Here is a 24792-nt window from a genome sequence, read left to right as displayed (position 1 = left end):
GAGTATGATGAATTATTCTTCACTTGCCTAAATGAGTGCAGCTTCAACAACACTCCAAATGTTTTGACACCATATCGGACAAAGCATCCCGACATTCAATCACTCCTGAATACTAGCTAATGCCAACATCTACGCACAAAGGTGGTCACTGTTCATGGAACGTGCCCTGAAGTGTTAGGAAAGTTAACCAAGGTGACGCCAAAAAAATTGTCACTGTATAATTTCTCTCTATTGCCTGTTAAAATTGCAACCCACATAGAAATGAGGTGAGGATTATTTAATAATGAGATGTTAATGCAATATACCTCACAACACTCCTAGCAACATTATTGTCTTACAGTTAAAACCTTGGGTGGAAAAGCAGACTTTTTTCCAAATATGAGCATCTCATTTTTTGAATATCATCATATTTCACCAATTGATCCATCATTGTCCAGGAGATAGGAAGAATCCTTCTTCTGTTTCGATAAAAGGATAGCAAGCCAAACCAAATCAGCCTCACTATACTGGACTCGCAACATGATGAAATTAAAACATTCAATGACCCTCCAAACATCCCAATTATTATGAACCAGAGTTTATGAATACCAGATCTTAGACACAAAGTTTATAACTTAAACAAAATTAAGAATTTATCGTTTAGAATGGAGCCTTAGTAGAACACAGATAAATAACAAGGTAATAAAAGTAGCACCTACGATCTAAAGCCCAATCTTCTTTGCTCATAAACCCTGTTCGCGTACAGTCAGACGGAAGCAGGTAAAAGATAAATTAAAACAGAAAATAAAAAATTTGTCATTTTCCAGTTTACTAAACAGTTTCCAATGATACAAGGTTTTCAGGAAATTTTTGTGCAATGTTATTCAGCCAAGTAGAAATGTAGATTTTGCTTAAATTCAAAAGTCACCGGTTAATGCAGTTTCAGCAACTTCTAGAAATATTTACTTAATTTTTATGGACTGGAATTATTTTCTCAGAACCTTTAACAATTAGATAAATCGACAGACATGAGAGAAGAACCAGGGAGAGAGAAAAACCAAGCAGCTTCATTTCCAAAGTACCAAAAATCATATTGTCTCCTGCCAAATCCCAGTCAGAACAGGCTCTCTCGTGATTGGCCAATTCACCATCCAACCAGCTGCCCTCTTTAAACATAGTAACAGCTCTGCGTTGATTAGTCTGCAGTGACTTTAGTAGTAGTTAAGTTGCATTGTCTTTCTGGGACAGTTCCCAGCAGAAAACATATGTCTTTATTCTCTTCTCTTTTAAAACAAGCTGTTGTTCAAGTTGAATTTTTAACTTCAAGTAATAGTTCCAAACTAAAAGATGAGAAAAATAAAAGAAAAATGTGATTGTCACTTCACTTCCCTAATGTGATCAAAGTGTTGTAAAAATTGCCAGTTCTGCTTCATTGCCTTTCATTTTGACTAGCACTGGGAGAGAAGAATTTGCAGCCATTATATTTTGGAGCTGTGACTGTTGTTTCTTGGTCACTTTTATGACAAAGCTGCTCCTTCAACAAGTTATACTGTCCATGGCTTTTTTTAAAGAGCGGTTATAAAAAACACAGACTCCAGAAAGTCTATGTTGAAGGGTTTTAGGGCCATTTTCATTAAAACTAACCTAAACTGCCTCAGGCAACAGGCTTTCAGATTTTTGGAAAAAAACACTTGTACAATGAAAGAGGAGTGGCCAGTCCACCCAGCTCAGCTTTTCTCTAGTTTGGTTTGATTTTTAGCAGTAGTATTTGGAAACTGCCAGACCCAAAGAGGCAAGTCCAGGCTGGTATTCTCTCTCTGATCTCTCTTCTGTAAGACCCCCTGTCTGATTTTTACTTTTGTGCCAAGGGGTGTTTGTGGGGATTATTGCAAATATTGTGAACAGCATTATTAAGTTAGGATAATCTTTTGGATTTGCAGTTAGGTGAAGTTATTCCGTATTCTATTCTCTTTTGTTGTGTTTCATTTGGTAATCTTGTAAATAAATTCTGTTTTTTAAAAAACTAAGTGGTTTGACCAGCAACATCTCTCCTAGAATGTCTGCTATACATCTGCTTAAAATCAACGAGCAAAGTTAGGGTCTGGGCTACCTTCTTGAAATGTTTTGAAGGGTCTGGCCTAGTCCATAACAGAGTGGGGGCTCTTTGCAGGCTTTGTTCTATCGCTCCAATCTGGGATTAGGGTTGGTGGACTCAAAGGTAGCAAGTGGTAGGTCTTTTGTTAGCGTCTTTTGTTCTGGGTGTTGAGTTCAGTTGATTTAACAATGCTTGGGATAATAGTGGCTCTTTCAATCACCACGAGTTTTCTGGGGATGGATGAAGTGACCTTGGGAGTTTTGCAAAAGGTGATTAAGGCCAAGCTGCTGGAATTAGGAGACAAGTTGGAGCTAGAGCTGCCTCCTTCCGTGAGGAAAGGAGTGATAATTACAGCAATAGCTCAGCATTTAAGCTTTCTAGAAAAGCCATCAGAATCTTTGTAGATAGCTAAAATGCAATTGAAAATTCAACAGTTGTTTGAGTTATAGGCAAAAGACAAGGAATTACGCTTAAAAGCAGAGGAAAGAGAAAAAGAAACAGAGAGAGAAAGAGAGAGAGAAGAGAGAGAAAAGAAAAGAGAGGAAAGGAAGAAAGAGAGGGAGTTTGAACTTTAGAAATTGGCACTTAGACAGGAACGTCAGCTTAAAAGGATGGCGATGAAGGCTGAAGGTAAGCTTAGTGAAGAAAAGAGTGAGGATGAGCAAACCCATGGTAGCCAAAGGACTGGTGAGAAACTGTTTAAATATATTCAAGCATTGCTTAAATTTGATGAGAAGGATGTGGAAGCATTTTTCATCTCATTTCAAAAGATGGCCAAAAATATCAAGTGGTCAGTGACCATGTAGGTTTTGTTGAACCAAACAAAACTTGTAGGTAGAGCTTGTGAGGTATTTGCATCACTACCAAAGGAGGTATGTGAGGCATATGAAGAAAGCCATCTTAAGTGCTTGTGAGCTTTTGCCAGAAGCCGAGAATCTAATAAGGGACCCTGGGTCAAACCTACATTGAGATTGAAAGGCTCAAACAAAGTAATTTTGATATGTGGATAAGGGCATTAAAAATAGATCAAACCTATGATGCTCTGAGAGAGACAACTGTTTTGGAGGAGTTCAAAAAATCATTTCCTGAAGGAGTGAGAACTCATGTGGAAGAGCAAAGAGTTAGAATGGCAAGATTAGCAGCTGAAGTGGCTGATGATTATGAGTTGGTCCATAAGTCAAAGTTTGGCTTCCAAACTGTGAGAGATAGAAATTGTGGAAAAGAGAAATCCTCGCATGGAAAGGGAAAGGTAGATCTTTGTTAAGGTCATAAGGATAACATACCACAGGGTAAAAAGGAAACCTTTGAAGGAAACAGAAAAATTAAAAAGCTCTGATGTTTTCACTACAATAAAGTAGGCCACATGAAATCAAGTATTGGTGAAAGTTAGGAAAAGCACTGGGAAGCCAGATGTAGGAAAACAGGAGAAGCATGGGATAAATCTTTTCTGTGTTGCTGGTTTAAATTAAGCAGACGGGTTTACCTTGTTTTGTAACAGGAATACTGGACAAACTCTCAGCTCCAGGAATACAATTCGTCCTTGCTAATGATATAGCTGATTCACACTAAGAGTGCTGCCTACTGTGTTTGAAATGCCAGTGGAAACGCATGCAACTGAGCCAATGAAGGACACATATTTTGGAATTTTTTCCTGACTGTGTGGTAACAAGGTCACAAAGTCACCAGTTGGTCCACTGAAAGTTGAAGTGGAATTAGCAGAGATCCTGTTTCATCAAATGGTTGACACAAATCAGGAGCAGATAGATGACACAGCAGACATCTTTTAACTCAGATAAATTAACTGAGTTACAATGGAAAGATGAAAGTTTAAAGCAATTGTATCAAAAGGCATGCACAGAAAAGAACCTGAATGTATCCCTGAATGTTATTACCTTAAAAATGATGTCTTAATGAGAACATGGAGACCAGACTCAGGCAGATGAAATCATCAAGTCGTATTGTCAGTGGGTTGTAGAAAGGAGATGTTGCGAGTGGCACATGAGCTACAAGTAGGGGGTCATTTAAGAGTAAGAAAAACTCAAGCTAAAATACAAAAACATTTTTCCTGGCCTGGACTGCTCAGGGATGTGTGACATGTCTGGCAATTGGAAAACCACAGGCAGTAATAAACCTCGCACCTTTAATACCTATTTATGCATTGAAGAATCTTAAATAATTGCATAGGACCCCTACTTAAAACAAAACGTGGTAATCATATTTGTTAACAATAATGGATGTGTTGACGAGATTTCCAAAGACTGGTCCATTATGCAAATCACAGCTAAAAGGATTGTTGAGGAAGGCATTCGGCAAGGTTCCCCATGGAAGATTAATTAGCAAGGTTAGATCTCATGGAATACAGGGAGAACTAGCCACTTGGATACAGAACTGGCTCAAAGTTAGAAGACAGAGAGTGGTGATGGAGGGTTGTTTTTCAGACTGGAGGCCTGTGACCAGTGGAGTGCTACAAGGATCGGTGCTGGGCCTTTTACTTTTTGCCATTTACATAAATGATTTGGATCTGAGCATAAGAGTTACAGTTAGTAAGTTTGCAGATAACACCAAAATTGGAGTAGTGGGCAGCGAAGAGGGTTACCTCAGATTACAACAGGATCTGGACCAGATGGGCCAAAGGGCTGAGAAATGGCAGATGGAGTTTAATTCAGATAAATGCGAGGTGCTGCATTTTGGGAAAGCAAATCTTAGCAGGACTTATACACTTAATGGTAAGGTCCTAGGGAGTGTTGCTGAACAAAGAGATCTTGGAATGCAGGTTCATAGCTCCTTGAAAGTGGAGTCGCAGGTATATAGGATAGTGAAGAAGGCGTTTGGTATTCTTTCCTTTATTGGTCAGAGTATTGAGTACAGGAGTCAGGAGGTCATGTTGCGGCTGTATAGTACATTGGTTAGGCCATTGTTGGAATATTGCGTGCAATTCTGGTCTCCTTCCTATCAGAAAGATGTTGTGAAACTTGAAAGGGTTCAGAAAAGATTTACAAGGATGTTGCCAGGATTGGAGGATCTGAGCTACAGGGAGAGGCTGAACAGCCTGGGGCAGCTTTCCCTAGAGCGTCAGAGGCTGAGGGGTGACCGTACAAAAGTATATAAAATCATGTGGGGCATGGATAGGATAAATAGACAAAGTCTCTTCCCTGGGGTGGGGAAAGTCCAGATGTAGACAGCATAGATTTAGGGGAGAGGGGAAAGATATAAAAGAGACCTAAGGGGCAACTTTTTCACGCAGAGGGTGGTACGTGTATGAATGAGCTGCCAGAGGATGTGGTGGAGGCTGGAACAATTGCAACATTTAAGAGGCATTTGGATGGGTATATGAATAGGAAGGGTTTGGAGGGATATGGGTTGGGTGCTGGCAGTTGGGACTAAATTGGGTTGGGATATCTGGGCGGCATGGACGGGTTGGACTGAAGGGTCTGTTTCCATGCTGTACATCTCTATGACTCTAATTACTCAAAATTACTTGATGGAGATAGCATCAGATCAAGGGTCAAACTTCACATCAAAATTATTCAAGGGAGTTATGGATAGCTTAGGTATAAAACAATGCAAATCTACTATGTACCATCCAGAGTTGCAGGGAGTGCTAGAAAGGTGGCATCAGACATTAAAGATTATGTTGAGGGCTTATAGTCAAGACTATCCAGATGATTGGGATAAGGAAATTCCATTTGTACTTTTTGCCATCAAAGATGCACCAAATGAATCAACCAAATTCATTCCATTAGAATTAGATTTTGGGCATGAAGTGAGAGGACTGCTAAAATTGATTAAGGAGAAATTGGTAAGTTGGAATTCAGAGACCGCATATTTGGACTATATGTTAATTTTTTGGGAATGATTAAATAGAGCGGGGGAGTCGGCTAGACAGCATTTAAAAGTATCACAGCATATAATGAAACAGGCAGCAGACAAGGAATAAAAAAATTGCAATTTTGCTATTGGGGATAAGGTGTTAGTGTACTTCCAGTGATAGGTCAATCTTTAAAAGCAAGGTTTAGTGAACCTTATCAAGTCAAAAGGATATTAAGTGAAGTGATATACATAATAAGGACTCCAGACAGAAAGAAATCTCACAGACTGTGTCACATGAATATACTCAAAAGGTATTTTAACAGGGAAGGAAAGCAAGAGCAGAATGTGTTATTGGTTACAACACAGAGGGAAAAACCAAGTTCAGAGGATTCTGAATTGGACATGCCTCAAATTAAATTGGACAATGCGGAAGTTGTGAAAAATTAGAAAAAAAATATTGAGTTACCTTCCAGAGGAGAATCAAAAATGACCTGCAAGAGTTATTACTATCACATGGGGAAATATGTGGAAATACGCTGGGCAGTACTGATCTAACTTCTCCACAAACTTCAATGGGTTATGATTAGTGTATATAATTGTCTCAGATACGTTACTGGTAACATAAACATTGAAATGTTGTAATGCCAACACCAAGCTCAAAGTCTCCTTCTCAACCATCAAATGTGTGGGCAGCATAGTGGCACAGTGGTTAGTACTGCTGCTTCACTGTGCCAGAGACCCGGGTTCAATTCCTGCCTCAGGCGACTCTCTGTGCAGTTTGCCTGTGTCTGCAGGGGTTTCCTCCAGGTGCTCCGGTTTCCTTCGACACTCCAAAGAAAATGTGCAGATTAGGTGAAGTGGCCATGCTAAATTGCCCGTAGTGTTAGGTGAAGGGGTAAACGTAGGGGAATGGCTTTGGGGGTGGGTTGCGCTTTGGCACTTTGGACTTGTTGGGCCAAAGGGCCTGTTTCCACACTGTAAGTAATCTAATCATGCATGATATAGATATAGGAGATGCTGCTCCAATTAAGTAACATTCTTCGAGGCATAACCCTTTAAAGTTGGCACAGCTAAAAAAGGAATTTGAACGCATGCTTCAAGACAACATAATTGAAGTGAGTTACAGTGACTGCCAAACCCAGATGGTACCCAAAGGTTATCTATGGACTATCGCAAAATCATTGCGATTATAAAGACTTATGCATATCCAATTCCACATTTGGAAGACTGTGTTGAAAAGGTGGGACAATCAACTTATATTTCAAAGTTGGTCTTTTTCAGAGGATACTGGTAGACACGTTTTCGGAAAGAGTGAGGTAATTTCAGCTTTCATAATGCTGACTGGACTGTATCAATTTAAAGTCCTGCCATTTGGTATGAAAAATGTGCCAGACACATTTCAGAGACTAACCAATGAGGTCATTGCTGAATTGTGTTGTATACATAGATGACCTGGTGGTTTTTAGTCACACATGGAAGGAATATTTGCAACGTTTATCAGACTTGTTTGATCAACTTAGAAGGCAAGCTTGGTGATAAATCTGGCTAAAAGTGAATTTGCCAAAGCCTGAGTCACATTCCTGGGTCATGTTATTGGACATGAACAAATGGCTCCATGGGATGCAAAAACAAAGGTAATTGGGGAGCCATCAACAAAAAGTGCAGTACTACAATTCCTGGGATTGAGCAGATGTTATCAAAAACACCAAATGTTAGCAGTGTGGCTGCTCCACTCACTGAATTGTTAAAGGTTGGCAAGAAGTTTTAGTGGACAGCAGATTGTCAGAAGGTATTTGACAGTCTGAAAGTTGTGTTAACCACTGCCCCAGCATTAGCCACACCTAATTACGCAAAGCCATTCAAGATTGCTATCGATGCAAATGATGTGGGTGTTGGTGCTGTGTTCTTGCAAGAAGATGGCAAGAAGACAGAAAGACATACAGGGTATTTCTCCAGGAACCTAAACATTCATCAGCAGAAATATTTGATGGTTGAGAAGGAGACTTTGAGCTTGGTGTTGGCGTTACAACATTTATGTTACCAGTAATGTATCTGAGACAATTATATACACTGATCATAACCCATTGAAGTTTGTGGAGAAATTTGAGGACAAAAATGTCAGACTATTTAGATTGAGCTTGCTGTTACAGCAGTTCAATTTGAAAATTGTGCATATAGCAGGATGGGAAGACATGATTGCTGACACATTGCCGAGGCTTGAATGAGAAACAAAAGCGTTCGGTGGCAGGATTACAACAAACTGAAACAGTATGTAGTTGTGCTTGTTTGCATGTTTATAGTCAATGTAGTCTGTATGTGTTTTGTGGAGTATTAACAGTTTAAGATTAAGGATTTTAAAATGAAGCCATCTTTGGATATTGTTGGTTCATCTTTTTAATGGGAGAGGCGTGACAAAGCTGCTCCTTTAAGATTATGTTATCCTTGTTTTTTTTCAGAGAGGTCATAAAAGACACAGACTCTGAAAAGTCTAAGTTGAAGGATTTTAGGGCCAGTTTGACCATAGCTAACAGATACTGCTTCAGGCAACAGGCTTTCAAGTGTTTTGGGGAAAAAAAATACTTGAACAATGCAAGGGAAGTAGCCAGTTCACCCATCTCAGTTTTTCCTCTGGTTTGGTTTGGGTTTTAGCAGTAGTATTTAGAAACTGCTGGACTCAAAGAAGCAGGTCCAAGCTGATAATCTCTCTCTCTGACTTCTCTCCTGTAAGACCCTGTGTTTCACATTTCCTTTTGTGCCAAGGGGTGTTTATGTGGATTGTTGCAAATATTAGGAATAGCAGCATTAAGTTGGGACAATCTGTTGGGTTTTCAGATAAGTTGTTATTCTGTATTCTGATCTTCTTTGTTTGTGTTTCATTCGATAATCTTGTAAATAAATTCTGTTCTATTTAAAACTAAGTGGTTTGATCAGCGACATCTCTCCTGGAATATCTGCTATACACCTACTTATAACAACTAGCAAAGTTAGGGTCTGGGCTACCTTCTTGAAATGTTTTGAGGGGTCTGGCCTGGTCTATAACACTTCTAAAAGCTTTCTGCACTCTATTACGTGTCCATCTTTAATTGTGTGTGCTTCCATTTCAACATTAAATATCGCTGCACAGTGACAATGAACTCACAACAACTGAACTTGTACTGTGTCTTTATCGAATGGGTAGTAAAATGGAATATTATGTGAATGCTTTAGAGGTTATTTGACTATCCTCAAGCCAGGTGACATAGTGTGACATAGCACTTTTATCCTAAAGAATGTTAGATTTCTTGGGAGCTGTCATGAAACTTCCATACTAACACAATCCAACATCACAAAGCATTCTGTTTCAGAATATAACGAAAGGTTGGTACGAGATACAAGAAATATTTCCTTCAAAGTTGACACTCCAAAATATTCCAAGTTCATCTATTAATGTTTCAAAATATTTCAGTGACAAATCCAATTAGTAGCAAAAGATGCATGGTGGAGAATTGTGCATAATGTGGGCCAGCATACATAGCACTCCTTTATACCTGAATCTTTTGTTTGTTGGTTGATTTGTCCTGCATACTCATCCAAGTTGAGTGTATTTCATCACATTCCTGATTTGTATCTTGTAAATGGTAATTAGGTTTTGGGATATCGTGAAGCGAGTCCACTAAACATGAAAACGTTGAGTCCTGGTGAGTGCATAAGTCAAACCAGATTGCACATATTTCGACTGACAAACCAAGAGGCCAAAGCACAAGACAGCATCACTTGGACTTTTGACTGCTAGCAGAACTTCGACAAATAGAGATAACATTACATGTCCAAAAGATCCAGACGACATCAAAAACCAAACAACACAATATACCACTTTCACGTCATCAGATTGGTTCTTTTTGCGACAGTCGGCAGCGCGCGCATGTGACTTTGCGACTTTGCCTCGTTTTTGCGGATCATGTCGGAAAGTACGGCGCGAGGGGACATGCCGAGTAAGAGACAGAAATTGAGCGACGAGAATAGCAATCCGGATGTATCTGGGGATGAAAACGTGAGTATAGTTAATGGAAAGGTAGCTGCAGTAGTATATCCCCCCTTTTCCGTGTGACCGTTTTATTGTAAGCTCCCCGTTGGTCGGGATGCGGAGCAGTCTCCGATGCGGCGGGAAGAACGTGGAGAAGCGGCAATCTTTGCTCGGAGCCACGGCGCTGGCTTTCAGCCGATATCGGGCTCAGTCTGGTGTTGGCGATGGGTGATATCGGGGGAGGGGGTTAAACCCGGAGTCACAATAGGCTCTGCAGCTGGACTGGGCATCGCTTCGCCATTCTAATAACTTAGAAATAACCATTATTAGATAAGTCTCTGAGTATCATGTTCAGTACAGCGCAGTAATTTTTATGTACAATCTTGCATTCTGATTACTGGTGTCATGTTGTGGCTTCTGGAGGTGCCCTATCAGCTGTGATCATGTTTCTGCAAGCTACTATGACAAGAATTAGCTTGGTCCAACTTGTTGAACTTGGGTTTAACTGCTGCATACGTTTGTTTTGACGTGGCTAGATAGCCCATAATCTGGGTGATTTTTTTCATGATGTTAAATTGGAAGTGTGCTGAGCTGTGGAAAATTGATGAATTTAGTTATTGCAATGTGATTTTTCACTGGAGCTAAAGTGGGACTAGGAGAGTGATAATATTACTGACGCTAACTCTCATGCTGTGAGTGTCCTACAGCAATACTGCATGATGCTGTCTGGGAAGTGTGTTAAAAATGACATGGAGGCAAGTGGAAGCAGCTGGTTGGATGATTATCACTTATAGCTTGTGAAGTGTTGATTTTGGGTTTATAATTTGTAAAGATAATGGAGCAGAGGTCCAAAGCAGAAAGGCCTGAAGAATTATTTTTATTTTAAGTGAAACCTAAGGGTTTAATTGAGAGCATGGAGGTGAGCTCAGGCCTGAGGTTATAAGGAGGAACCAAGAGATGGTGGATCAATTAAACACTTAATTTGCTTATATCTTTACAAAAAGTACAAGTAATATCCCAAAAATGTGGAAAACAGGGCCTAGTGAGAGGGACTAATTGAAGGAAATCAGTACTAATAGGTATTGGGCATATTGCAGAGATTAAAGGTTGTTAAATCCCAGGTCCCAATAATCAACATCCTAGAGTTATAGGGTCATAAAGATGTATAGTACGGAAACAGAACCTTCGGTCCACTTGTTCATGCTGATCAGATATCTCAACTCAATCTCGTTCCACCTGCTAGCACTTGGCCCATATCCCTCCAGACCCTTCCTATACCACCCTCTACATGAAAAAAGTTGCCCTTTAGGTCTCTTTTATATCTTTCCCCTCTCACCCTAAATCTATGCTGTCTACATCTGGACTTTCCCCACCCCAGGGAAGAGACTTTGCCTATTCATCCTATCCATGCTCCTCATGATTTTATACATTTCTGTACGGTCACCCCTCAGCCTCTGACACTTCAGGGAAAGCTGTCCCAGGCTGTTCAACCTCTCCTTATAGCACAAATCCTCTAACCCTGGCAACATCCTTGTAAATCTTTTCTGAACCCTTTCAAGTTTTACAGCATCTTTCCGATTGGAAGGAGACCAGAACTGCACGCAATATTCCAACAGTCGCCTAACCAATGTCCTGTGCAGCCGCAACATGACCTCCCAACTCCTGTACTCAATACTCTGACCAATAAAGGAAAGTATACCAAATGCCACCTTCACTATCCTATCTACCTGTGACTCTACTTTCAAGGAGCTATGACCTGCACTCCAAGGCCTCTTTGTTCAGCAACACTACCTAGGACCTTACCATTAAGTGTATAAGCCCTGCTAAGATTTGCTTTCCCAAATGCAGCACCTCGCATTTGTCTAAATTAAACTCCATCTGCCATTTCTTAGCCCATTGACCCATCTGACCAAGATCTGTTGTAATTTGAGGTAACCTTCTTCGCTGGGACAAAGTGAGGACTGCCGATGCTTGAGATCAGAGCTGAAAATGTATTGCTAGAAAAGCGCAGCAGGTCAGGCAGTATCCAAGGAGCAGGAGAATTGACGTTTCGGGCATGAGCCTTCTTCAGGAATCCTGAAGATTTCCTTCTAACTCTTTCTTTTAAAAATAGTGAAGCAACATTAGCTACTTTCCAGCTTTTCCAGCAACACATTTTCAACCTTCTTCGCTGTCCACTACGCCTCCAATTTTGGTGTCATCTGCAAACTTATGAACTACACCTCCTACGCTCACGTTCAAATCATTTATATAAATGCCAAAAAAAATCCTGATGAAGGGTTTATGCCGGAAACGTCAAATTTCCTGTTCCTTGGATGCTGCCTGACCTGCTGTGCTTTTCCAGCAACACATTTTCAGCTCTGACTTCCAGCATCTGCAGACCTCACTTTCTCCCCAAAAAAGTATTGGACCCAGCATCGATCCTAATGGCACTCCACTGGTCACAGGCCTCCAGTCTGAAAATCAAATCTCCACCACCACCCTCTTTTACCTTTGAGCCGGTTCTATATTCAAATGGCTAGTTCTCCCTGTAATCCATATGATCTAACCTTGCTAACCAGTCTCCCATGGGGAACCTTGTTGAACACCTTACTGAAGTCCATATGAATCATTTCTACCCTCGTCAATTCTCTTTGTTACTTCAAAAAACTTAATCAAGTTAGTGAGACATGATTTCCCACACACAAAGCCACGTTGAGTCCCTCAGGATTCCTTCCAACAACTTGCACATCCCACCGCCCCAACACCGACATCAGGTTTATTGGTCTATACTTCTCTGGCTTGACCTTACCACCTTTTTAAAACAGTGGCACCACATTAGCCAACCTCTTGTCTTTCAGAATTCCATAGACTCTGGATCCGTTCCTATGGATTAGAAAGTAGCTAACGTAGCTTCACTATTTTTAAAAGAAAGAGTTAGAAGGAAAATGAGAAATTATAGATTTGTCAGACAGACTTTGTTTGTTGGGGAATGCCAATACAGTCCATTATAAATGATGTAGCTGCATTTAGGAAACAATGAAAAGATCTGACAGTCAGCATGGAATTAAAAAGGGAAATTGTGCTTGACAAATCTACAGGAACTATATGAGGAAGTGACGAGTAAAGTTGAAAAAGGGGAGGCAGTGTTTTGTGATTTACTTGGACTTTCAGAAGGCTTTCAATAGAATTTTTGCAGTATGGAAAGAGGCCTTTTGGCCCATTGAATCTGCACGCAGCTTCCGAACACCATCCTACCTAAACCCTCACTCTATCCCCGTACCATGGCCAATCCAGTTAGCTTGCAAATCCTAGATACTATGGGGCAATTTAGCATTGCCAATCCACCTAACTTCCATGTCTTTGGGGTGGGGGTGGAAACGGGAGCATTTGGCAGAAACCCACACAGGCATGGGCAGAATGTGTAAACCCCACCTAGACAGTTGCTCAAGGCTGGAATTAAACTCAGGTCCCTGCACTGAGGCAGCAGTGCTAACCACTGAGCTACTGTGCCACCTGTAAGATACTAGCGTATAAAATTAAAGCACATGGGACTGGGAGCAGTGTACTGATGTGGATAGACATCTGGTTGGCAAACAGGAAATGAATAGGACTAGATGTCTATTTCAAAATGCCACACAGTGACTATTGTACCTCAGATGCTACAACCCCAATTATTCACAATACATATTAATAATTTGGATGAGGGAAGTAAATATAGTATCTGAAAACTGAGGGAAGTAAATGTAGTCAACGTCTAAAAACTAACCTTCCAGCTCAGCTAACAAACTTACATCCAGAACCTCAACCTGAGCTACAATTGTCCTCAAAACTCGCTAAATGTAGTATCTCCAAATTTGCAGACAATACAGATTTGGATGAGAGGATGATCTGTGAGAATGCAGTGATGCTTCGGTGTGATTCAGCCAAGTTGAGAGAGTGGGCAGATGCAGGATCTTGTGGATAAATGTGAGTTTATCCACTTTGGTAGCAAAACCAGGAAGGCAGAGTATTACCTGAATGGTGATAGATTGGGAAAGGCGCGTAATATACTGGAAGATCCGCATGTACTTGTACACCAGCTGTTGAATGTGAACTTGCAGGCGCAGCAGACAGTGAAGATGGCAAATGACATGAGAGGATTCAGTTCCAGGAGCAGGGATGTTTTGCTGCAATTGTGCATGGGTTTGGTGGCTTTACTGCTGGAGTATTGCATACAGTTTTGGTCTCGTTACTTGATGGAAGATCTATCTATAGAGGGAGAATGACAAATGTTTACCAGCTTGATTCCTTGGATGGCAGGATTGACAAATTTTGAGAAACTGGATCAGTTAGGATAATAATCACGTTCAAATTTGTAAAGCACTTAAAACTATCATTAGTTGCAGTGTATGCATAACTTGCCTATGGTTTGTGTGTTTTTCTTTAGGTGCTGAGTTGATTTGAGTTATATGGTGTTGCATTGAATGACACCTGTGCTCTTTACGGACTTCACAGGTTCCTATTACAGTGGTTGTGTTCTTCTGCAACCCCGCATTATCGAAAAATTGCGCTTTAGAAACAGTGTGCCCAATTTGTCAGTCGCAATGCAGTGAATTTGCATTAATGAAACATGTGTTACAGCAGAATGACCTATACTGCTTTAACATTAGCAAATATGCAATGCAGCATGGGGCCCTTGGGATTAAAAATATTGTGGCTTCAGAAGGTTTCACAATTTTGATCCTTCATTTTGCTCCTGCATCTGTGATAAACTCTTCAGTTCATGATATGAGTTGTATGCAACTCAGGTTACATCTTTATGATTCCTTTGCTTCTGATTTTCATTGTTTGCATATTTACTTAGTTTACTTATGAACCTTGTTGTCCTAGAGTTGTAGAGGTCTACAGCACACAAAAAGCCTTTTGGTCTATCAAGTCTGTTTTGATCAAAAGCAACCACCTAACTGTTCTAATCCCACTTACAGCATTTGGCATATAGTTTTATATGCAATGATATTGCAAATGCACATCTAAATAGTTGTTAAATGTTATGAGAGTTTCTCCCTCTGCCACCCTGACAGACTGTGGTTTCCAGATTTCCACCATCCTCTGGGTGAAAACATTTTTCCTCGCACTTCCTCTACACCTCTTGCCTCTTAACTAAATCTGTGTCCTCGTTGATTGATCTCTCCAACAAGGAGAAAAGTTTCTTTCTGCCTATGCCCCTCATAATTTTACACCACAATCTCGTGTATCCTCCATTGCACAGAAAGCAACCTCAATCTATCCAATCTCTCTTCATAAACTAAAACTGTCCATTCCAGGCAACGTTCTGGTAACTCCTCCGCACCTTCTTCAGTGTAATCACATCCTTCCTGTCATGTGAATTCTAGAACTGCACACAACACTCTAGCTGTGGCCTAACCAACCAATGGAATTCCGGCATAATGTCCCTGTTCTTAATTATTGCCTTGACAAGTAAAGGCTAGTTGGAGAAAGTAAAGGCAAGTATCCCATATAATACCTTCTCCCCTTTATCAACCTTGAGGTGGAAGTGCACACCAAGGTCCCTCTAATCAGTGATGCTTCCCAGGTTCTTACCTGTATGTTCCCTTACTTTGCTTGTCCTACCTAAGTGTGTCACATCTCACGAATCTGGATTGAATTCCACTTGCCACTGATCAGCCCATCTGACCAGTCTGCCTATATCCTGTTATCTAAACCTAACCTCTTTACAATTTACCAGATTTTATACCATCTACAAATTTAATGGTCAAGCCTCCTATGTTCAAGTCTAAAGCTTCTATATACCACAGACAGCAAGGGCTCCAACACTGATTGCTGTGGCACCCCACTTGACAGAGGTTTCCATCTACATAAAAACGCGGAACCCCACTTGACAGAGGTTTCCATCTACATAAAAACCCTTCAGCCTCTGCTTCCTGCCCCTTGCAAAATTTCCTTCACTATCAGTGTTCAATGCAGGACCTTATCAAAAGTCTTGTTGAAGTCCAAGTAGATTATGTCAAATGCATTGCCTTCATCGACACACCTGGTCACCTCTTCAAAAAATTCGATCATATTGGTCAGAAATGACATCCCTTAGCAAAACCATGCTGACTGTTCTTGATTAATCGCTGCTTCTCCAAATGCAGATCAATTCTGTACCTCAGAAATGTTTCTAATAGTTTTGCCACCACAGAGGTTATATTGACTGAACTGTAGTTTCCTGGTTTATCCTTGCTCCCTTGTTCAATAACAGTCCCATATTGGTTTCCTCCAGTTATGTTGCACCTCATCTGTGACCAAAGAGGGATTGGAAATTATTGCCAGGGTCTCTGCTATTTCCTCCTTTCCCTCGTTCTGTAGCCTGGATAGATTTAATCCAACCTTGGAGACTTACTTACTTTTAATTCATCGGACCACTCAGAACCTCCTCTCTGTCTATACTAATTTTTTAAATTATGTCCTGCTTCCTGATTTTTTTATACCCACATTGTCCCTCTGTGGTGAACGTTTACACAAAGCTTTCATTTAGAAGCCTACCTATGATCTCTGATTTTTTTCCAGGCAAGTACTATTTTTGAAATCATCAATTAATCACTATACTATTTTCTTGTGCTGTTCATGTTTGATTTGCTTCACCAATCAGCTGAAGCTGCAGCTGTTAAACTAGGGCACCGCTCTTCCCCACCCAAAACAAAACCCTTTGCTCAGTTGAATCTGAAGTGATTAGCACCGATCCTAAGCCTCAACTTGTCCTCTTTGCTTAGTTCAAGCTGTATAGCCTTACAAACGAGAAACCAAAAAGAAAGTACCTCTTGTCCTCTGCACAGCATTCCCATGGTGCTCCAAATCCCTAGAAATATGCACTCATTTTGCTGTGTTTCATTCAGGGTGCGGTCTCTTTGGTGCTTCTCTGGAGCTTCCTGTTGTTCATGTGATAAGATGTGACTTGATGCTTCATTGTGTTTCTTGACTTTGTTTAGCATACTGAGTTGATTTTTTGTATTATATATTGTTTCCATTTAAGCAGCTTTCAAACCCAAATTTGCCAACAAGAATTTGGTGTTAAGCTATGAAACATTATGGATCTGATGTGCTTCTACCTGTGGGAAATTGAAGTAATGTGGAAGTGAAATAAGGTTTAAAGTTTGGGAGAAGACTTGTAGGTCAGGTGCTCGTTGTTGTGGTTCTGTTCGCCGAGCTGGGAATTTGTGTTGCAGACGTTTTGTCCCCTGTCTAGGTGACATCCTCAGTGCTTGGGAGCCTCCTGTGAAGCATTTCTGTGATGTTTCCTCTGGCATTTATAGTGATTTGTACCTGTCGCTTCCGGTTGTCAGTTCCAGCTGTCCGTTGCAGTGGTCGGTATATTGGGTCCAGATCGATGTGCTTATTGATTGAATCTGTGGATGAGTGCCATGTCTCTAGGAATTCCCAGGCTGTTCTCTGAGGAGAAAGTGAGGTCTGCAGATGCTGGAGTATCAGAGCTGAAAATGTATTGCTGGAAAAGTGCAGCAGGTCAGGCAGCATCCAAGGAACAGGAAATTCGACGTTTCGGGCATAAGCCCTTTATCAGGAATGAGGAAAGTGTGTCCAGCAGGCTAAGATAAAAAGTAGGGAGGAGGGACTTAGGGGAGGGGCGATGGAGATGTGATAGGTGGAAGGAGGTCAAGTTGAGGGTGATAGGCTGGAGTGGGGTGGGGGCGGAGAGGTCAGGAAGAAGATTGCAGGTTAGGAAGGCGGTGCTGAGTTTGAGGGATTCGACTGAGACAAGGTGGGGGGAGGGGAAATGAGGAAACTGGAGTAATCTGAGTTCATTCCTTGTGGTTGGAGGGTTCCCAGGTGGAAGATGAGGCACTCTTCCTCCAACCATCGTGTTGTTATGGTCTGGCGATGGAGAAGTCCAAGGACCTGCATGTCCTTGGAGGAGTGGGAGGGGGAGTTGAAGTGTTGAGCCACGGGGTGGTTGGATTGGTTGGTCCGGGTGTCCCAGATGTGTTCTCTGAAACGTTCCGCAAGTAGGCGGCCTGTCTCCCCAATTTTGAGGAGGCCACATCGGGTGCAGCGGATGCAATAGATGATGTGTGTGGAGGTGCAGGTGAATTTGTGGCGGATATGGAAGGATCCCTTGGGGCCTTGGAGAGAAGTAAGGGAGGAGGTGTGGGCACAAGTTTTGCATTTCTTGCATTTGCAGAGGAAGGTGCCGGGAGTGGAGGTTGGGTTGGTGGGGGGTGTGGACCTGATGAGGGAGTCACGGAGGGAGTGGTCTTTTCGGAACGCTGATCGGGGAGGGGAGGGAAATATACCCCTGGTGGTGAGGTCCGTTTGGAGGTGGCGGAAATGACGGTGGGTGATGCGCTGTAGGCGGAAATGACGGCATCCAATCCGCATCCATGAACACCAATTAGCCACGAAACGACACGACCAGCTATCCTTAGTAGCCACACACGCAGATGACAAGCAGCATGAGTTTGACTGGGACAACACTACTAGTATAGGACAAGCCAAACAGAGAACAGCCAGGGAATCCCTCGAGGCATGGCATTCATCCACAGATTCAATCAATAAGCACATCGACCTGGACCCAATATACTGACAACGGAAGCAGCAGGTACAAATCGCTATAAATGCTGGAGGAAACGTCACAGAAACGCTTCACAGGAGGCTCCCAAGCACTGAGGATGTCACCTAGACAGGGGACGAAATGTCTGCAACACAAATTCCCTGCTCGGCGAACAGAACCACAACAAATAAGGTTTAAAATAAATTAAATATTCATGTATTATTGGTTATTATTTGTAAGTGGATAAGTTGTCAAACTAATCAGTTCCTGATGTATGTTTGACAGGTTTTATTTTGATTGGCATTTTACACATCTGGTGTTTCATGTTGAGACTAAGCCGAACAATGGAGCTATAGCAGAACTATTCTGCCGCTGATTTGACCATAACTAATAGAAATGTTGCTTTTTAAATTCAGTGCAATTTTTCTTAAATTACCATTGCTTGTCAATTTGATCAGTTGAGGAAGACCTAAAACTATCACACATTCTATGGGAATAATAATGGTTTTTGACCCTTGTCCCATGCTATTGTGTATTGTTCAGAGCAATGAAAGAGAGAGAAGTTTGAACTGTTTATCCATCTTTTTTATTTAGCTTGCTGCATTTTTATGTTTCTTTGCAGGATGATGCTGCCAGTATAGAGAGTGGTACAAACACTGAGAGACCAGATACCCCTACAAACACACCAAATGTTCCTGGAAGGAAGAGCTGGGGGAAGGGCAAATGGAAGTCCAAGAAGTGCAAATATACTTTTAAATGTGTCAACAGTCTTAAGGTTTGTGACTGGAAGAATTCATTAATGACTGTCAACTAAAATTATACAGCACAGAAGAATGCCATTTGGCCTGCCCATTAAAGCAATGCAATTTGTCTCATTTCCTTGAAACTTGAGTTTTTTATTTAAATTCTTATGCAATTTTTATTCAACATTACAATTGAATCCGCAATTTCAAAAGTCCAACTGCCAAACTTTTAGTTCTTTTATTCACAGCTACATTTCTGCAGCTGCATGTTTACTCAACAATGCTCTCACCTCTATCTTTTCTGTTGTCCTCAGTAGTTCTCTTCATGTATCTCACCCTGACTCTTCCCACTGGTACAGTATCTTTTCCTTCCCTTGCTTTTATACTGATGCTTCCATTTACAAATATTTTAGCTGTGCAATGCATTTGTTCTGCTATATTCAAAATTTTTTAACGTTGTTCATGAGACAGGCCTTAACCAATGAGGCCAACGTTTATTGTCTAATCCTAGCTGCCCTCATGCAAGTAGTGGTGATCTGCATTTTTGAACCACTGCAGTTCACTTAGTGAGGGTACACTCACATTATTTTAGAAAGGGAATGCTAGGATTTTGACTGAGCAATACTGAAGAAATTATGCTGCATTTTTAAGTTGGATGGTGAGTGACTTGGAGAGGAACTTGCAGGTTGTGGTGTTCCTGTATATCTGCTGGCGTCCTTCTGGTTGATAGTGGTTGCATGTTTGGAAAGTACAGTCTTTAGGACTCTTGGTAAATTTCTGTGGTACATCTTGTAGAGGGTACATAGTGCCACTGTGTACATCAGTGTTGAAGGGAGTGAATGTTTGTGGATTCACCAGTCAAACAGGCAACTTTGTCCTGGATAGTGTTAGGGTTTTTTAAGTTTTATTGGAACCATTCAGGAATGTGGAGTATGTCCTATTAAATGCTTGATTTGTGCCTTGTAGATGGAACACAGGATCTGGGGAGTTAGGAGGTAAGTTACTCTGCAGGATTCCTAAACTCTGAACTGCTCTTGAAGGCTCAATATTTGTTCCTGGTCAATGGTAGACCTCCAGGATGTTGATAGTGGGAAGATTCAGTGATGATAATTTTATCAGTTATCAAGAGGTGATGGTTAGATTCCCTGTTATTGGAGATGATCATATTCTGACTATTGTGTGGCAAGAAATTTTCATGCTGCTTGTCAGCACAATCATATATGTTGTTCCGATCTTGTTGCATATGGATGTGGACTGCTCTCATATCTGAGAGGTCATGAATGGTACTGAACATTGTGTCGTCATCAGAGAATGACCCCGGGTTGGAGGTTTTAATGACGGAAGGTCAGCTGAAAGCAGCTGAGTTTGGGGCATTACCCTGAGGAACTCCTGCAGTGATGGCTGGAAATTGAGGTGGCTGACTTCCAACAATCTAAACCATCTTCTTTGTGTTAGGCATGAAGAGTTTTCTCTTCTTTATTCTTGATGAAGGGCATATGCCCGAAACATCGATGCTGCTGCTACTTGACCGGCTGTGCATTTCCAGCACCACATTCTTGACTCTGATCTGCAGCATCTGCAATTCTCACTTTCTCCTCCATGAAGAGTTTTGTCCTTGATTCTGTTTGACTGTAATTTTGGCAGGGATCCTTGACAATACACTCGGCCAAATATGGCTTTGATGTCAAGGACAGTCATTCTGACCTCATTTCTGATGTTCAGCTCTTTTGACCCTGTTTGAACTCATGCTGTAATGAGGAAAAGAACTCAGTAGCCGAGGTGAAACCCAAAATGAGTGTCATTGTGCAGTTTATCATTAAACAACTGCTGCTTGATAGTATTTTTGAAGACTCTTGTTGCTTTACTGATGATTGAGAGAACAACAATTAGCGTGTTGGACTTGACTTGCTTTTTGTGTACAGGTTCTACTATAACCATATTCCACATGGCTGGATCCTTGCCAGTGTCGTAGCTGTACTGGAACATCTTGACTAACAGTTTGGCAATTTCTGGGGCACATCTTCAGTGTTTTTACCAGAGTGTTGTCAGGACTCATAGCCTTTACACTGTCTGTGCTTTCTGGGTGAAGATTGTTGCAAATGCTTCACTCATATCTGTTGAATCCTTGTTACTTTGTTAATTTTTTTTTCTTCTTGCACTTCTGGGTGCCAATATGAGGAGCCATACAGTCACTACTTAATCTAGTGTAAAAGTTAGGGAATATTCCTTTTTCTGTGAGGGGTAAGAATGCTACCATGCGGAAGTGTTTGGGACAAATAATATAGTTGCATTCAAGGGACGTTATAAAAATACATTAGAAAAAGAAGATTATTCTAATGTGATTAGATGTAATAAGGTAGGAGGCGGTTGATGTGCAACATAGACATTACATGGACTACATCGGGTTAAATAGCCTACTGCTCTACAGTAAGATTTTGTGTAATTCTAGGTTTTCCTGAATTTTCCTGTTATCATTCTCACGTCACTTCAAGATTGAAAAGCCTTGTTCAGGAAATTTCCTGAAGAAGTCATACCTCAAAATTTTTAAAAATATGCTTATGCAGCACTAAGTCCCAGTCTCAAAAATTTAATGTGCTTTTGAGATTTGGTGTTACTTACATGGCAGCCTTGCTGTCTGTCCAGTAATAATTAGTTATTACCATTTCACACATTAAGGAAATTAATCTTTGTCTCAGAACTTGGCAATGTTCTTCCAACACGCCAGCTATTGGACATCTTTGTAAAATGTCAAAGGTGGCATTTAAATTTTGAAAAGGATTTTAATCTTGTTAGCAGAATGAAATTTTAAAGTCTTCTGTTGGATATCGGCTGACCAAAGAGTGCAAGTGTTGGAAAATGGTATCTTGGTATGGCCAGTCCTGAGCAAAGTATCCCCAATTTATGATTCTAGGTGGGATACCTCCAAATGATTGTGCTCCTGGTTGAGGAGTGATGAACTGCCTCTTCTCTCAGTCCCTTCCTCGATTGGGTTAGAAAAGATCACTTCCATCGTGGACATCTTTTCCCAACCCAAGTTTTTTTAGATAGGTTTTGAAAGGAGCCAGTTTAATCAGACATTTGAGTTAAATAATGCGTTGCATATTAACTAATAAATACACCACATTAGAATCTAAAGAGTTTCTTTTTAAAAGTGCTTTTAGTTTGTCTGTTACGAATAAATGTGAAGTGTTGCATCCATTAAACTGGGTACTTCCAATGATACTGACTTTGCCAATTGACTTGTTCTTTGGAGATTCTTTGGTATGGCAATAAGTTGAGAGGTGCCTCTCGGATTGTGCAAAAGTAGTGTTGCTGACTTGACTCGTTTTTAGCAATCATCAGAGGACTTTATTTCTTTTTATCCACGTACACAGGCATATCTGGTGCAAGTTCTAAGCTGTTCCTCCTCACTGCACACTTCAGCTCAGAGAAATCTTGACCATTAGCTAGTATATAGAGACCAGGGATTGCAATTTGTTTTTAATCCACTTTCTTGTGTATTCATTGGAAGGGTAAAACACAAACATGCTTCTTCCTGTTGGCAAATGGGACTAGGTCAGATTGGGATAACTGGTTGGCGCTGACAAATTGGACTGAAAGGTCTGTTTCTGTGCTATATAACTATGACTGTCTGCATTCTGGGGTACAACTCATAAGATCACTAATCAGTTTTTGAATAACATCTTTCCCTTTTCTGTCTGAAAAGCGGTTGACATTTTTGGATGTGACATTCTATGCTACCTCTCGGGGCTCAGTGTCATTCTCATGGAGTTTTGGATACCTGCTAAATTTACATCCTCATATCATTTGGCTTGTATGTCTTTTTTTAAAACACGTTACACTTTGAAGTTTAATGTATCCATAAGGTTATGATCTGTTCGCATAATCACTTGATCTTATTTTACTTTGGTAACCTAAGATAGGGCTTATAGTTGGCCAGAAACTGGAAATCAATTTTGAAATCCTTGCTTAAATACAATTATTTGAACTTGTCCAACACTAGTAAAGTAGATATGTTCAGAAATTATTTTATGCAGGTAATACCTCAAGTCGAGTGACTAAATTATGTTGAGAGATGCCTTGTTGCTCCAAGTTATATGCTGATAATTTAGAAAGATGTTCAAAAAATGGCTTCTTGAGTAGAGTCTTATATTTGCGATTCTCCAGAATTAACCTTGGTACAAGGAAAAATGACATTTTGTGTTGTTTTTTGTAGGAGGACCATGGTCAACCACTTTTTGGAGTGCAATTTAACTGGCATAGCAAGGAAGGCGATCCTTTGGTATTTGCCACAGTCGGTAGCAATCGGGTCAGTTTCAATGTGCAAGTAACAAAAAGGTTTTCACTTTTCAAAGGATCAATGTAAACTTGGATCTTATCCTTCCTGACAGATGCATATAACTGAGTGCAGTTTGCATTTGCCAAGAGATGCTGGGGCAATGATGAGGCGAGTATAGAAGAACATATAGAAATGATATAGGTTTGCTTGCAGAGCTGGAAGGTTCAATTTCAGACCTTTTGTCACCATACTAGGTAACATCTTCAGTCAGTCTCCAGATGAAGTACTGGTGGTGTAGCCTGCTTTCTATTTATATGTTTGCGTTTCCTTGGTTTGGTGATATCATTTCCTGTGGTGACGCCATTTTCTATGGTGATGTCATTTCCTGTTCTTTTTCTCAGGATGTGGTAAATGGGGGGAAAATCACCTATAAAGTGTATTCAAAAAGAATGGGTACCCAATGAATAAAGTCAGCTAATTTCTCAGCAACAAACTCAAAGAAGCAGACAAAAACAAATCCAGAAACCTTAGCCATTCTCAAGTACATCAAAGACATCTCTGAAATGACAGCCAGACTACATCTTTGGCATGATGCTAGCCCATAGACCCATCAACATACTAAAACAACAGCTAATGAACTTGAAAGACCCTATACAGACAACAATCAAAACTAATGTCATTTACAAAATCCCGTGCAAGGAGTATAACAAACACTACATTGGACAAACAGGCAGAAAACTGGCCACCAGGATACATGAACATCAACTTGCCACAAAAAAAGATCCACTCTCATGAGTATCCTTACATACAGATGAGGCAGGACACCTTCGACTGGGACAACACATCCATCCTAGGACAAGCCAAACAGAGACATAGAAGAATTTCGAGAAGCATGGCATTCCAACTGGAAGTCAATCAACAAACACATTGACTTGGATCCCATTTGCCACCCCCTGAGAGAAAGAACAGGAAATGACATCACAAAAGGAAATGACATCGCCGACTCAAAGAAACCCAAACATATAAATAGAAAGTGGGCTATACCACCAGTGCTTCATCTGGAGGCTCACTGAAGACGTTACTTAGTATGGTGACGAAACATCTGAAAGTGAACCTTCAAGCTCAGTGAGCAAATCTTCATCGAGAACATCAACCTGAGCTACAAATTTTCTCAAAACTTGCTTTCGAAATGAGAAATGCAATGCGTAGTCAACATGGATGTCTAAAGAAAATTTCAACTTGCCTTTATTGGTTTTCTTTTCAGAAGGTGACAATAGACAATGATAATGCAGTAGATGTAATTATCTGGATTTTAAAAATAATTTAGTAAAGCTCCCCTAAAATAGACTGATAACC

At 40.7% G+C, this 24792-nt stretch overlaps 1 protein-coding gene across 1 annotated transcript in view; it reads left to right on the top strand.

Moving 5' to 3' along the window:
• The first annotated feature begins 9821 nt into the window (after nucleotides 1–9821).
• Nucleotides 9822–24792, top strand: part of eed (embryonic ectoderm development) — a 52377-nt gene continuing 37406 nt past the window's right edge. Inside the window, exons 1-3 of the mRNA XM_060826604.1 lie at nucleotides 9822–9914; nucleotides 19037–19189; nucleotides 23374–23466. Of these exons, the coding sequence (XP_060682587.1) occupies nucleotides 9822–9914; nucleotides 19037–19189; nucleotides 23374–23466 (339 nt within the window). The remainder of the gene's footprint in view (nucleotides 9915–19036; nucleotides 19190–23373; nucleotides 23467–24792) is intronic.

Source organism: Hemiscyllium ocellatum, chromosome 6 (genome assembly GCF_020745735.1).
Source record: "Hemiscyllium ocellatum isolate sHemOce1 chromosome 6, sHemOce1.pat.X.cur, whole genome shotgun sequence".
Lineage (NCBI taxonomy): Eukaryota > Metazoa > Chordata > Chondrichthyes > Orectolobiformes > Hemiscylliidae > Hemiscyllium > Hemiscyllium ocellatum.
Note: the sequence above shows the minus strand (reverse complement) of the source record. Positions and strands in the feature narration are given on the sequence as shown.